We start from the raw sequence: 14,729 nt of genomic DNA on the forward strand, positions 1-14,729 counted from the left end.
AAGGTTTGTTTTCACTTTCACAAATGTATTAATTAACGGCAATAAAAAAGGAGAACCTGTAACAACCCAAAAATGATTTATTATCCAACAGTGCTGTTTTTAAAAGTCATTGACTTATGAAGCTGTCTTTCTAGCATGATTGTAAAATCACAGTTTTGTCTTACACGGGATACCCGGGGTGTCATTTTGAATTTATTCAGTGTGAAGCTCACCAAATCCCTCCACAAAAAGATAACCCCAAAGGGGTCCTGAGAAAAACCACTGCAGGTTTTCCAACATTTTTTCTTGCGCTGATTCACACACTGTAAAATCCATTTTAAGTGCAAGCGGATAAGAAGAGGGTGGATTTTTTTTCCTTTAAATTTTTTTTTTTTTTTTTTTGCTGAAAGTTACACACAAAACAACCAAAACGCACAGCCAAAAAAATCCCTGCTGCTTTCAGACCGAATTTCATTAAATGAACTCATTATATGCTCAGCTTCAGTTAAGCAGGGGTAAATGGTTTTCTGTTTCCAATTCCGTCGCCTGGAATGGGCACAAGACTGGAGTATATGTACAGGAAGGGAAGCATTTATGCCACTTTGGGATCTGTTTACTTGTCCTTGGAGCAAGAAAGGCCCAATACATGTAAGCCGCAGGCTAGCACTGCAGCACATCCTAAAAATGAAATGTTCTGTGTCAAACATGAAAGAAAAAAAATAGACAACTAACCGTAGATAAACAAGAAGGGAAGTTTGTTACTGGTTTTAGTTTCCCTAGACAAGCAGAGCTTTCAACAGTTTGAAAAATATGATTTGTTAGATGGGGACAGATAGGGTTTTATTATTCAGCACTGAATCTAGGAGGGGAGGGGGGAAGAAAAAAAAAAGATGGAAACATCCAGCCAAATAAATCAGCTTTACCACATGTCAGATTTATTTCCCATCAAACTTAATTAATTAGGATGGCAGGATTGCTTATACTCTTGGGGAATTAAAAGCAAAGATGTCTTTTTTACCCTCTTTGTTTTTTCAACGTTAATCCTAAATTAGGTCTAACTGGAATCCTACTTGATAAGATAATGCGAGGGAGTTCAGGCACGCTGGGTGGGAGGTGGGACAAAAGGCTGTTGGGAGGAGAGTATATTTTGCAGCTAAAAGCAGCAATTACAAACCAGTTATCGAATTCACCCCGGGACAGGAGAGCGTACATTTTCAAATGGAAAACTTAGGGGAATCTGGACTGTGAGCTAACGCCTCCATGTCCTTCTTAGTTGATGAGAAGTATTTTGTTAGCTTGCTAGTTAGTCCCTAAAGCAGAGATCTTTCTTTATCAAGAATAGTGTGAACACCCTAAGATAAAACTGGGTTGTAACTATGTTTCTGGCATTGTGGCCAAGCCCTGGATGTGGTCCTGATCATTCACAGGGAAAGTGGCATATACCATTGACTAACGTCTTATTAAATAGTGTTGTATAGAGGCCTGGGTTGACCCCAGCTATAATAGGCAGGGAAAGTCTAAAGCAGGGGTGTCCAACCTTGGCAACTTTAAGCCTGGAGGACTTCAACTCCCAGAATGCCCCAGCCAGCTTTGCTTTAAGTCCTCCAGGCTTAAAGTTGCCAAGGTTGGACACCCCTGGTCTAAAGCTAAGATACTGAACAGGCAGGGATAGCCAACACAGCAGAAGATAGGCTCAAGATCCAGAGGGATCTCAAAAGATTTGAACACTGGGCTCTATCTAACAAAATGAAAGAGAAAACTAAAGCTTTACACTTAGGCAAAAAAAACTCTAAATGTACCGATACAGATTAGGTGAAAGTTAGCTCAATAGCAATAACTGTGAGAGGGATCTTGGGAGTCCTAGTGGACAATCACTTAAATATGAGTCAGCAGTGTGCGGCAGTCACCAAAAAAAGCCAATGAAATCCTAGGCTGCATTAACAGAGGGATAGAATCAAGATCGCGTGAAGTGTTAGTACCGCTTTATAAAGCCTTAGTAAGACCACACCTAAGAGTACGGCATCCAATTTTGGTCAACATATTGTAAAAAGATGTTGAGACTCTGGAGAAAGTGCAGAAAAGAGCAAGAAAGATGATTAAGGGGCTGGAGGCTAAAATATATGAAGAAAGGTTGCAGGAATTGGGTTTGTCTACTCTAATGAAAAGAAGGACTAGGGGGACATGAGAGTAGTGTTCCAATATTTGAAAGGCTGCCACAAAAAAGAGGGGTTCAGCCTATTTTTCAAAGCACCCGAAGGCAAAACAAGGAGCAATGGATGGGAAGTAACCAAGGAGAGATAAACACTGTTTGTAAGCCTGTAAATATTTGGTTTATGTTGAATGTTGAAACAAATATGTAATATACGGTAGCAACCTACATAATTAGATAGCATGTCAATGGAGTGAACACCGGATATTGAAACACTGTAATGAGTGGAAATGTGTTTTTATGATAAAATATGATTAATAAATTTATTTTTAATTTTTTTTTAAAAAAGGAGAGAAGCAACCTAGAACTAAGCAGACATTTCCTAACAGTGAGGACAATTAACTGGTGGAACAGAAGTTGCCTTCAGAAGTTGTGGGTGCTCCATCACTGGAGGCTTTTAAGAAGAGATTGGACCGCTACTTGTCTGAAATGGAATAAGTTCTCCAGCTTGAGCATGGGGTTGGACTAGAAGACCTCCAAGGTCCCTTCCAGCTCTGTTATTCTGTCTCTGGGCCCATCTGGTTACCCTAATGGCGTATGCAAGATGATAACTTGGACTATAGGAGTCAGGGGTAAAAGATGTGGTTTAAAGAATGAAATGGAAGAAAAACAGGCCCATCGTATGTCTGTAAAATAATAGAAAGGTGGAACACAAAGCTCATCTGAATGAAGGTGAATTGATCTTCTGTGGCACAGCTGATAAATATATCCAGGGAAATGAACATTTAGGTTGAATGGTGATTTTTTTTTAAAAAAAGAAAGTATGCCAGAAAATATAATCCGGGTGGTGATAAAGAGATTTATTTATTTTTCAAGAAGCAACTGGGCTGTGTGGAGACCTACAAATAAATCAGGCTGATGACTGGTAGTGTGTACTTAGAAGAACGTCTGTTTGTTTTCAATCTTGGGTTGATGCATAAGTCTATTTATGCAGATGTGTTGCAAGCTAAAAAGTGAGACAGATTGGACTCTTTATGATGAAAGGCTGAGATAATTTGTGAAAGAAAGAGAGGGTGAGGAACGGATGCAAGTGCGAGACAGACAACTATTTGTTAGCGTTAAGCCCAATCTATTGTAGCCTATTATTTACAATGCACCTGCTGAATTATTATTTTTAATGAAGGTTTTAAACTAAGGTACCAATTTTTGCCATCGATATTTTCTTACATCAACCAGTCATGGCAGTAACATTTGAAAAAAAAAACAAAAAAACGCTTAACCCATATGGTTGAAACATCAAGCGTTCCAGATGAGAAACTGGGAATGAAAACTGAGAATTTGGGATGAAAAATAGTTTGTGAAGTGCTCAGGATGGCTTTCGGCTGCAGTGGAAGATGCCCACTAGCCAGGACAGCTGTGGGAAGTGTGGAAAATTACCACAGATGGCCCTGAATTCTCACGGATGCAAAGAGACCTCGGAGAGAGAAAGAGAGTTTAGGAAACATCGTACCGAAGGAACCATATCTGATTCAAAAACACCATCCGCCTGAAACTCCTTCTGTAGAGTAGGAACTTCTGAAGAAGGTGGCTTCTTTGGGCCTTCTAAAATCACTGCTGCATTTTACACAGGCCTTTGCAAGTTGTAGCAAAGCCAGCAGGTGAGGAAATGCGTTAAATATCTCACCGATCCTGCTCCAAATCGTAAGAGATCAGCAGAATTTTGTGCACGTTTATTTACCTAATTCAGCTTTAGGTTCCCATCATTCTTCCCAAAAGGCAGCAGGGTTAGCTTTCACTGCCAACAACATTATAATAAACGAATCCGTGGTAGGGTTTCGTAGACCAGACAATCCAGTGCCCAGATCTTCCTAGCAATTAGCAGAAGTCAGCATGGCTAAGTATTAGGCAGACTAAGCTTATCTCCTCTGTTGATCAGCCACCTTCCTTAATATTTGATTGTTAATGCTGCAGACAAACTACATTATGTCTTCAGCAAAGCATTTGACAAAGTGCCCTATGACATGCTTATTGGCAAGCCAATTAAGTGTGAGTTGGAGGCATGCAAGCACACTCACAACTGGCTTAAAAACTGTGCTCATCCAGGGCTCCTCATGAAACCAGAGAGGGACATCAAGGCAGCCACAAAACTCACTTAAGGGCCACTCGCTCTTTCATTATTATTTTTTTATCAATATCTTGGATGAAGAGGTGGAAATAAGAATTATGAGATTTAAGAAGACACCAAACTTAGATAAGACAGCTAATGCTTCAGATTAAGACAGAAGGGGGAGAAATACCAAATAAGGCAAGAGAAATGGGTTGAAATTAAACAGAATAATATTTTACTTCTGCGTTAAATTGTCTGCAGCCTTCCTTTGGCTCTCAATCTAACAGCCACATCTTTCATTTTGATTGAGCAGGGAGATTGGCTTTGGGACTGATGAATTATTGAGGTAGGTGTGGCAGAATATGAAACACAACTTCAGGTGTGGATGACAACATGCACTACTGCTAAACTACCATCTGGAAATGTAGATTTTTTTCCCTTCATACTTGGTTAGTTTTCCACTGGTGGAGACAAGACCACGATGGGGAATGAAAAAAGTATGTTGCTAGTATAGAAATGCAAATCAGATATACTTTCTACCAAATGTATAAAAATATTTACGTTTCAGTATTTCTGACAACTTATAAAGGATATAATAAAGGAGAGATAAATATTTCTGGCTTTTGCTGAAAATGGTCTCCTATGGATGGTACTGGGTGATATTCTCTCTAGCTTCTCTTAATTTCTCTTATGTACCTACTCTATCCTTTCGTTTCTTCCAATCTTGTTATGCCAAAGCCATAACTCGCTAAACCAGGGTGATTTTGAAAGACAACATGTAAATCCGTAGCTTTGGTTTCTTGCCTTGTTGAAGTTTTAATTCGAAGGGTGCAGATATTGAGTTCGCCTGTTTTAAATGTCGAGATAACTTGACTTTGGATGGTCAGGATGCAGCTTGATTTCAAGGCAATGGGCATACTTTCTCTCCCTTGTTAAAGCTCCTCAAATTCCCTTGGTTTTTTTTTTTTTTTTTGGGGGGAACTGGTGTGGAAGTTGACATCACTTTTACCTTTGCTTCAACCGTCTTTTGGCTGTCGTAGGGACATTGGCACCGTATCCATAGGAAAACAGAACTCTTTCTGCTTCGTCCTCATTCTCGACTAGAAAAATACAAAACAGGCCATCAGAAAACCACTTTTAAGAAGAGGAACGCCAGTAACGTGACAGGGCTGCGTAGACCAGGGGTCCACAAACTTGGCCCCTTTAAGACTTGTGGACTTCAACTCCCAGAATTCTGGGAGTTGAAGTCCACAAGTCTTAAAGGGGCCAAGTTTGGAGACCTCTGGCGTAGACCAACTGGCCTTAATTTAAGATCAATGGAACTGATGCTCAATTTGCTTGATTTTAATTTTTTTTTTTTACACGAGACTCTATAAACAGTGGCTAAAAAGTGCAGTTGAAGAAGATCAGGAGGTCAAAGCAGTAAAAGGAAGTTAGCAAAAGGAGGAAGAACAAATACACCGGTTGAATCAAGATTTACCATTGGCGGCCGATTCATTCGCAATCAATGGGAAGTCACAACAGTATGACTGATTGTTTTCTCTTCATCTCTTAATTATTTCCTTGAGGCATTTATTTTTATAAGCCACCCATCATCCATTCTTCAGGGATTTCAGGACGGCTTGGAATAAGCCAGAGAAAGGCATAAAATCTAAGTTCTTCCTTGCCCATTTCCTTTCGTACTGACTTCACCTGGTTCACCTTCTTTTAGGAATCCTTCAAACTGCAATTCTGACTTTGCTTTGGTGCAAGCAACTGACATGCTGAACGGTCACACAAGGGCCTCCATGCCAGTGCAAAGAAAGAAAATGCTGTGCCTCTTCCTCTTTCCTTATTGACTTAGGAACCCCCCCACACACACCCATGCACACACACACACACACACACACACACACTCCTAACCACAAATGTGTTACGTGACCCAGTCCCAAAGGGCTAGAGCAGGCTGGAAAAGGATCTAATTCTCTTTGTTCTTTCAGGATGGAGAGATGGTTTAGGTGGCATGCAGGGCTCAATTACTTCTCCTTTGGCAGCAGCCTCTTTCTTTGAAATAACTTCCTGAAGAGAGGAATCTGCAACTAGCAAAGTGTTCTTCAAAGGGAAGGAGCATGAGAGAAATCTGGCTCCCCCACCCAATATATTTACTTATTAAATTTACTGACGGCCCATCCTACCACAGGGTAACTCTGAGTGGCTATATAAGAACAGAACAGAATAACAAAGTTGGAAGGGACCTTGGAGGTCTTCTAGTCCAACCCCCTGCCTAGGCAGGAAACCCTGCACCACTTCAGACAAATGGTTATCCAACATCTTTTTAAAAATTTCCAGTGTTGGAAAGTATTCACAACTTCTGGAGGCAAGTTGTTCCACTGATTATTTGTTATCACGGTCAGGAAATTTCTCCTTAGTTCTAAGTTGCTTCTCTCCTTGATTAGTTTCCACCCATTGCTTTTTGTCCTGCCCTCAGGTGCTTTGGAGAGTAGCTTGACTCCCTCTTCTTTGGGGCAGCCCCTGAGATACTGGAACACTGCTATCATGTTACCCCTAGTCCTTCTTTTCACTAGACTAGACGTACCCAATTCCTGCAACCATTCTTCGTATGTTTTATATGTTTTAGTTTGTATGTTTTATATGTTTTCATGTAAAGTGTGAACTACCAAGAATCAGTCTTGATTCAGAGGCGTATCGGAAGGATAGTGTGACTTTGCTTTTCCGAAAATTCACCTGAATGAATTGTAATGCAATTATTAATTGACGAACATCTTGGGCTTCTTCATTCTTTTTGTTATGCAGACAAAAACTGTCATTTCCCTTTGAAAAGTTGTGTGTGTGTGTGTGTCTGCATGAGAGAGAGAGGCAAGTTGCTTCCCTTTGAAAAGTTGTGTGTGCAAATGTGTGTGTCTATGTGCATGTGTGTGTGTGTGTGTGTGAGAGAGAGAGAGGAAGACAGAGACAGAGAAAGAAAAAAGTGACAGAAAGAGAAAGAAAAACAAAGAGAGAGAGAGATGCAAGTTGCTTCCCTTTGAAAAGTTGTGTGCATGAGTGTGTGTGTGTCTGTGTGAGAGAGATGCAAATTGTTTCTCTTTGAAAAGTTGTGTGCATGTGAGTGTGTGCGCGTGAGAGAGAAAGAGAGAGGAGAGAGAGAGGGAGGGAGGGAGGGAGGGAGGGGGAGAGAGGGAAGTGTTAGAAAAGAGCAATCCAGCACCATTTTGCCCTGGGAGTGTGTGTTCTCCTTCTTTCTGGCAGCCTGTGCAAGAGCATAATTATACACAGTAAAGAGGATAATCATCACAAGTACAAAATGTACAGGACAAAATATCTTTTTGGCAGGCATCCCTTTGATTTGAAAACATGCATCGAAAGATGGGTAGAAGAAGAGCATAAACACACAGCTGATTCTGATAAGCTTCCTGATAAGTAAAAAAAAGCCAACCGCGTGAAAATTAAACCCACTTACATGATTATTTATGAATGTTTTGAAACTCAAAGGTTAGTTTTTTTTTTTCCCCCCTCAAGCATTCAGACCCAGGACTCCGACCTGGCCTCTAAGAACACGAGAAGAAATGACTGTCTCGGTGGAGAGGGTCCGAAGGAAATGGAAATGCTGCCGCAGTTCAGGAATCTCTTGGAACTGGAGCGCCTTCAAACAATTGCCCAAGGAGGTTCATTAGCTGCCCGTTTTATAAATGAGGGCGGTTGGCTGATGAAGCGATTTTTCCCGAAGCCAGACAGTGAAGTCATAGTTTTGTCAGAGCCTCAGTTAGCCATACGAGGTCCATTCTACTCAGGGGTGGGCTGCTACTGGTTCGCCCTGGTTCGGGCAAACCCGTAGCTAATGGGGTAGCAAATTTTATGGCCGGTTCAGTGAACTGGCAAATCCCGCTCACCCTGCCCCTCCTTTCCCAGGAGTTTCCACCTGGCCTGTTTTGGAGCCCAGGTAAGTGCAGGGCCCACAGGGAGGCTGGGGAAGGGTGAAAAACGGGCCTCCTGGAAGTTCGGAAAGGCCAGAAATGGGCCTGTTTCCAGCCTCCAGAGGGCCTCCGGAGCCCTGGGAAGGCCATTTTTGCCTTCTTGGAGGCTCGAGGAAAGCCTCCGGAGCCTGGGAAGGGCAAAAACTGTGATGCAGGAGGCTGACTAGGCCACGCCCACCCAGCAACCAGGCAGAGAACCGGTGGCTAAAATTTTTGAAGCCCACCCCTGCAGCTACTTTGCTCCAGTCCAACCTTTCCAAGCTCTGAGAACCCTCCGGTGGTGGCAGTGAAGAGAGGGGGGTGACTTCATGCGAGCGCCTACCGCTTACACAAACGGGAGCCTCGCACACACGCTAGCCCACCGCTTCCATGGCCTGGTTCTCAACGGGGCCCGGCCTGGTACTGGGTTGTGGACTGGCGGGGGTGCTCTAGTCATCAAGATACCTACATTTTCAGAGAGTTTGCTGGGACCAAAATAAAGTCTAATTGCTGGTTTGAAACCCAAGCAATGTTACTGTCTGAGGAGAGTCAATCTCTGAGTTGGCACCAGCTTGGCTTGTAAAAGGTCCCAAGCTCAATGCCAGGGATCTCTACTCAAAGGCCCAAGACAGGGACAGTAACAGCAACAGAGTTGGAAGGGGCCTTGGAGGTCATCTAGTCCAACCCCTGCTCTTGCAGGAGGACCTATTACTATTTCTGATAGATGGCTGTCCATTCTCTTCTTCAAAGCTTCCAGTGATGAAGCATCCACAACTTCTGGAGGCAAACTGTTCCACTGGATAATTGTTCTCCCTGTCAGGAATTGTCTTCTTAGCTCTAGGTTGCTTCTCTCCTTGTTCTCCATCCATTGTTTCTTGTCCAACGTGGAAGCTACAACTAAGCTTCCTGACTTCCAAGAGGCCTCCGAGTTCACCAGAAGTAAGTGGGCCACATATTTTGGGGGTCCTTTGGTGGCTCAGAAGAGCTGAGACAGATTCTCAAAGCTTCCCCCAATACAACAATTATAGGCCAGGTCAAATCATGGCAAGGTAATGCGACAGGCACCCCAAGTTGATGCCAAGATCCCACGAAGTGTAGGATCTTGAACGCATAACTCAGGGCTCTTCAAACTTGACAGCTTTAAGACTTGTGGACTTCAACTCCCAGAATTCCTCCTCCAGTCATGTTAGCTCGGGAATTCTGGGAGTTGAAGTCCACAAGTCTTAAACTTGCCAAGTTTGAAGAGCCTTGGCATAACTGAAACCTTAAACCTGCCCCTTTGCCACGGATAAAAACTTGTGCAGCCGAAGTTTTATGTTTCTTACTTCCCTTGATTTATTTTAACTTTTACTACCCTTTATCAGTGACCTCAGAGAAAGTACAGGTAGTCCTTGACTTACAACAGTTCGCTCAATGACCGTTCAAAGTTACAACGGCACTGAAAAATGTGACGTACGGCCATTTTTCGCAGTTCTGACTTTTGCAGCATCTCCAATGGTCACGCAATCAAAATTCTGATGCTTGGCAACCAGTTCATACTTAATGACCGTTGCTGGGCCCCAAGGTCACATGATCCCCTTCTTTTACTCCTTTTGCAGCCAGCAAAGTCAACGGGGAAGCCAGATCTGCTTAACAACCGGGTTGTTAACAATGGTGGCAAGAAAGGCCGTAAAACGGGGCAAAATTCACTTAACAAACGAAACTCACTTATTATTCCCAGGGATTTGGGGCTCGATTGCGGTTGTAACCCGAGGACCACCTGTCCAGCAATTTCGAAAAGGTTTTCTAAAAAGCCAGTTCCATGCCCCAAAACTAAGCGCTTGACAATACAAGAGAGCCTCTCAAAGCAAGAAAATTGACACGTGTATCGATGTGAAGATTATCTCTTTTGTTGGCTAGGCAGAGAGCTGATGAGCTTTTCCCATTAGTTGCCAGCAGAAATGAGGGAAAAAAAAGAGAAGAAAAAGAATGGCAACTATGCAATCTGAATTTTTACATTCCGGGAATACCTTTATCGTGATTCCCCATGAGGCTGCTAAATGCTAATAAGGAGGAGGCCTTTGGCATCAATCAAACTGAACCAGGTAAAGACGTTGCTTGCAATCACCTCTTTCAGGGCACGGCGAAAAGCAGGACAGGTGAGGGAAAGACTCACTCATGTTACAGGCCCGAATGAGAAATCTGAGGAGCTTAGGAACATGCAACACTTTAAAAATCTGCAGCGATTCTCAGTCATCCAGGTCGTGGTTTTTTTGTTTTTTGTTTAGCTGTGCAATTTTAGCCTTCTAGCTGTGCAGTTTGGGATGAAGACCGTTCGAATGGCGTGGGAGTAGGGACGGATTTCCAGGGAAAACAAATTGCAGACTCCAGGAGCCATTAGCACAACTCAGGGGATCCTGAGGATGAACCTCCAAGCGGCCTCAACGGCCCTCTAAAAAAAGGGGTGTCAAACTGGATTTCTTCGAGGGCCGGATTGAGGGCCAGTTCTCCTCCGTGGGCCAGTTTTTTTTTTTGGGGGGGGAAGATGGGACGAGCGACTCCTACAGCACCCCTGCCGGCCAAAATGGGACATACAGAGGATTCGTGGCGCCCCGCGTAGCCCAATTTTCGCTCCCCCCCAGCCTCCAGGAGCACTCTGCCGGCCCAAAACGAGGCGCAGGGGCTGTGTCCTTTGATATTTCCAGGCTGGCTCCGTGGGCCTTGAGTTTGATACCCCTGCTCTAAAAGGATGCAAAAGACCAGCTTGTCTGCAAGGAATATATAAATCCTTCCATTCCCCGCCATCCGGTCAGAGCTAAAGAAGCTTCTTGGATGAGAAGCAAAATGTCTTCAAAAGGATTAAAAAAAAAACCCCCGAAGAAAGTCTAGTTGCCTCCTGAAAAAGCACCTTTGGGACATGCAACACTCCACATACAAATAATAAAACAAGACAAGCTGAGGCTTTCTGGCTTCCAAACACCGTCTCTGATACCAGTGGTGGGATTCAGTGGTTTTTACTACCGGTTCTGTGGGCCGGTTCTGTGGGCATGGCAGGGGAAGGATACTACAAAATCCCCATTCCCTCCCCACCCCACTAACCTGCTTTCCAGCTCCGTTCTCCTGTGCAGGGCAACAAAAGAAGACCCAGCCGATCAGCTGGGACTTGGGAGGCAGAGAATAGATAGGAGCGGGGCCTGTCAGAAGTGGCATTTGCCTGTTCTCTGAATCACTCAAAATTTCCGCTACTGGTTCTCCAGAACTGGTCAGAACCTGCTGAAGACCACCTCTGTCTCGTACTTAGGGGCACTGTGGGTAGCTGGGGAGGATATTGGGGATGGTTTGTTCTCCAAGCTTGTTGTTCAAGTTTCCGAACGTTTCACCACCAGGCTACGTAACATCCTCAGGAACTTCGGTTGAAGCTGTCTTGTTTACAGGGTCACATGACCAACTGACTACAGAAAGCAGAAGAGAACTGAAACAAGACATTTCAACCAAAGGTCCGCTGGTGGTGATAAAATGTTTGGATATCGAACAAGCTCAGAGAAAAACCCACCGCCAACATCTACTACCTAAGCTAAAAAAAATATTTCCCACCATTTCTAGCTAGGAAGGATTGTATTCCAAGTCCGGTTGGTTGGAATCATTGGGAAACTCAGTATAGAAGTACAGGTAGTCCTTGACTTATGACCACAATTGACACTCCCCCCTCCCCTTGAATTTACACAGTTAAGCGAGTTTTGTCCGATTTTATGACCTTCCTTGCCACATTTGTTAAATCAATCACTGCGATTGTTAAATTAGATGCGTGCTTGTTCAGGGAATCTGCCTTCCCCCCTGGACTTGGCTTGGCAGAAGGTTGCAGATTGCAGTCATAAATATGAACCTATTGCCAAGTGTCCGAAGGTAAATCATGTGACCGTGGGGGATGTTGCCACGGTCATAAGCCACTTTTTTCAGTGTCGCTGTAACTTTCAGCAGCCACTAAATGAACCGTTGTGAGTCAAAGGCTGTCTGTAGTTCTCAAATTTTGGATGGTCTGCAAACAGAATTCAAAACTAGGGACTTTTCAAAACGTCTGGTCAAAAAAGACACGATCAAAACCAAACTAGCAATGGAATAGAGTCCAAAAGTTCACTCATGGGATTTCACTACAACCTCTTTGACCCTGGATAAATAAAACCAGATTTGAGCTTGCCAACACCATCATTCTGAAGGACCCATCCCTGGTTTCCATATCCTTTGGGTATCTTTTTGACATGCCCATAACTCCCTCCTCCCCTTTTCCCCTCTGCCAAATCTTATTCATGAAAGGTGAACGACATTCATATCAATGACCATATCAAGAAAGAAAGAAAGAAAGAAAGAAAGAAAGAAAGAAAGAAAGAAAGAAAGAAAGAAAGAAAGAAAGAAAGAAACCATATCACCTTATATCTAAACTTTGAAATAACTAAGAAGGATCATTTAATTTTAGGTTGGTAAGGAAAATATTTTGCAGACAAACAACCAAATTTGGAGAGCACCGAGGACTAAATGAATGAAATGCTTACTTTTGTCTAATCTTAATGATATTCATTATAACCTGATTTGAGTTTATGGAATTCATTCGAAAGCATCCATCCATCCATTTAATTTTAGGTAGGTAACAAAAATATTCTGCAGATAAACAATCAAACTCAGGGAGCACCAAAAATTAAATGAATGAAATGTTTACTTTTGTCTAAACTTCATTATATCCATTATAACCTGATTTGAATTTATGGAATTCATTCGAAAACATCTATCCATCGATCTATCCATTGATCTATCGAACCATCCATCCATCCATCCATCCATCCATCCATCTCAATCTCTTGCTACTATTTTAAAACAAACTGAGACTTTAAAATAAATGAGTAGGACCAGGCGAGAAACGAAGTTGGTGCCTAGACCCAAAGCAAGGATTCCCTACAAGATATATCTTTCCATCCTACTTATTCGGGGCTATATGCACAGGAGAGGAATTTCAGGCCTAACGCACACAAATATGCACACATACCCCGGTCTAAGAAGTGCTGGTACTGCTCACAGCAACAGGCACTTCTGTTGCTGATAGAGAAAATCCTTTAGTTTAAAATTTACTGCCATCGGAGACACTGTTGTAGACTTCAGCACTTTTTTTTTCTTTTTCTTTTACTGCAACAACTTTCACAGTAAACTTTCCAAAAGATGCCATGGAGAGAGATAACAAATTGAAAAGAGAGCAAGATCTGACATGCCTGGGGAAGCAAGTTTTTTTTTTTTAAAAAAAAGAGAGAGAGATAAATAGAGAGAGAGTGTGAGAGAAAAAGAGAGAAAGAGAGAGAGAAATGGAGAGAAAGAGAGAGAGAGGGAGGGAGGGAGGGAGGGAGGGAGAGAGATGCATTATAAAAGAACAATCCAGCACAATTTTGCTCTGGTAGTGAGAAAGGAAGAGAGAGAGAGAAAGAGAGAAAGAAAGAAAACATAGTAATTTTAGGAGATATTTGTTAGGAATATAAGTCACCTAACAGGTATTTGGGTTAGAAATATATAAACCAGGATAAACATTTTAAAACTGTATCTTTAAGAAAATGCAAAACTGTAATTAGGTGTGGTTTCTCAAACGGCCATAAGATGACTTTGGACTGCTTATTTTGGACTTTGCTTAAACCTTTCTGGAAGTAAAAACCTACATTTACTGTACAGTGTATCTGTGTGCTCTGTGTGTATTATTCCAACACTCCTCTCAAATACGTCTCCCTGTATGCGCTCATTCTCCTAACGGGGAATTACCTCAACAATATTCAAAAGGCGATAGATATTCAAGCTGCTAATTAAGGTGTAATATAATACATATTTATGCTAATTCATTGTATACAGCTGCATGCTGAATGGGTAGTCAACATTCCTGAATTTATAACGATACCAATCTCATTAACGGCCATTAGATTGTAAATATATTCCAAGACGGAATCATAAAGGATAATTCGGAAGGACTTACGTTCTGCTGTTTGCATGATTATCTCATCGAGTTCTTTTTCGAGTTTTTCGTACGTGTCAAGCCTTGCCTGGTACTCAGAATTTTGTGCCTGAAGTTCTGAGATCTTTTTCTCACTCAGTCCTTGAAGACTGTAAAATTCTTTCGTTAATACCTAAGAATTTTTTTTTTTTTAAAAAAAAGGAAGTTAGTTAAGAGAGTAATAAATCATTGAGGAAACAAAGAAATGTATGCTCCATTCAAATATTTTCAAGCTTAGGTCGAGTCCTTTTTTAATTTTAAACTTGGGTTAAGTGTCTCGGGCTGTGTTAAAAAGCATGATTCGGTATAAACGCCAGCTCTCTTGGGAACAGAATATAAAGTTGTACAAAGAGTCTCAGTTTTTCTTCCACCACCCTCTCCTCCCCCGCAATTATTTTATTTTTATTTTAGGGGCTGCAAAAAGTAACATTTGCAAGAAATAGGAAAATGATTGTCCTCGGCATGGGTGCTGGGTGCAAATGAGCCATGAAAACTATCTTATAAAGATCTAGGTAGGCCGAGAGGCAAAAGATTTGATCCAGAAAGATG

The 14,729-nt window shown here is 42.2% G+C and overlaps 1 protein-coding gene across 4 annotated transcripts in view; it reads right to left on the reverse strand.

Moving 5' to 3' along the window:
- PIBF1 (progesterone immunomodulatory binding factor 1) overlaps nucleotides 1–14,729 on the reverse strand; it is a 106,624-nt gene that overhangs the window by 21,453 nt on the left and 70,442 nt on the right. For all 4 annotated transcript variants that reach the window (XM_026673480.2, XM_087967422.1, XM_087967424.1 and 1 more), the window contains 2 exons: nucleotides 14,163–14,313; nucleotides 5,245–5,335 (listed from right to left, as the gene is read on the reverse strand). In XM_026673480.2, coding sequence (XP_026529265.1) covers nucleotides 5,245–5,335; nucleotides 14,163–14,313 — 242 coding nt within the window. The remainder of the gene's footprint in view (nucleotides 1–5,244; nucleotides 5,336–14,162; nucleotides 14,314–14,729) is intronic.

This window comes from Notechis scutatus, chromosome 5 (assembly GCF_049901735.1).
Source record: "Notechis scutatus isolate UNSWTSFEM ecotype Mainland chromosome 5, rNotScu1.2, whole genome shotgun sequence".
NCBI lineage: Eukaryota > Metazoa > Chordata > Lepidosauria > Squamata > Elapidae > Notechis > Notechis scutatus.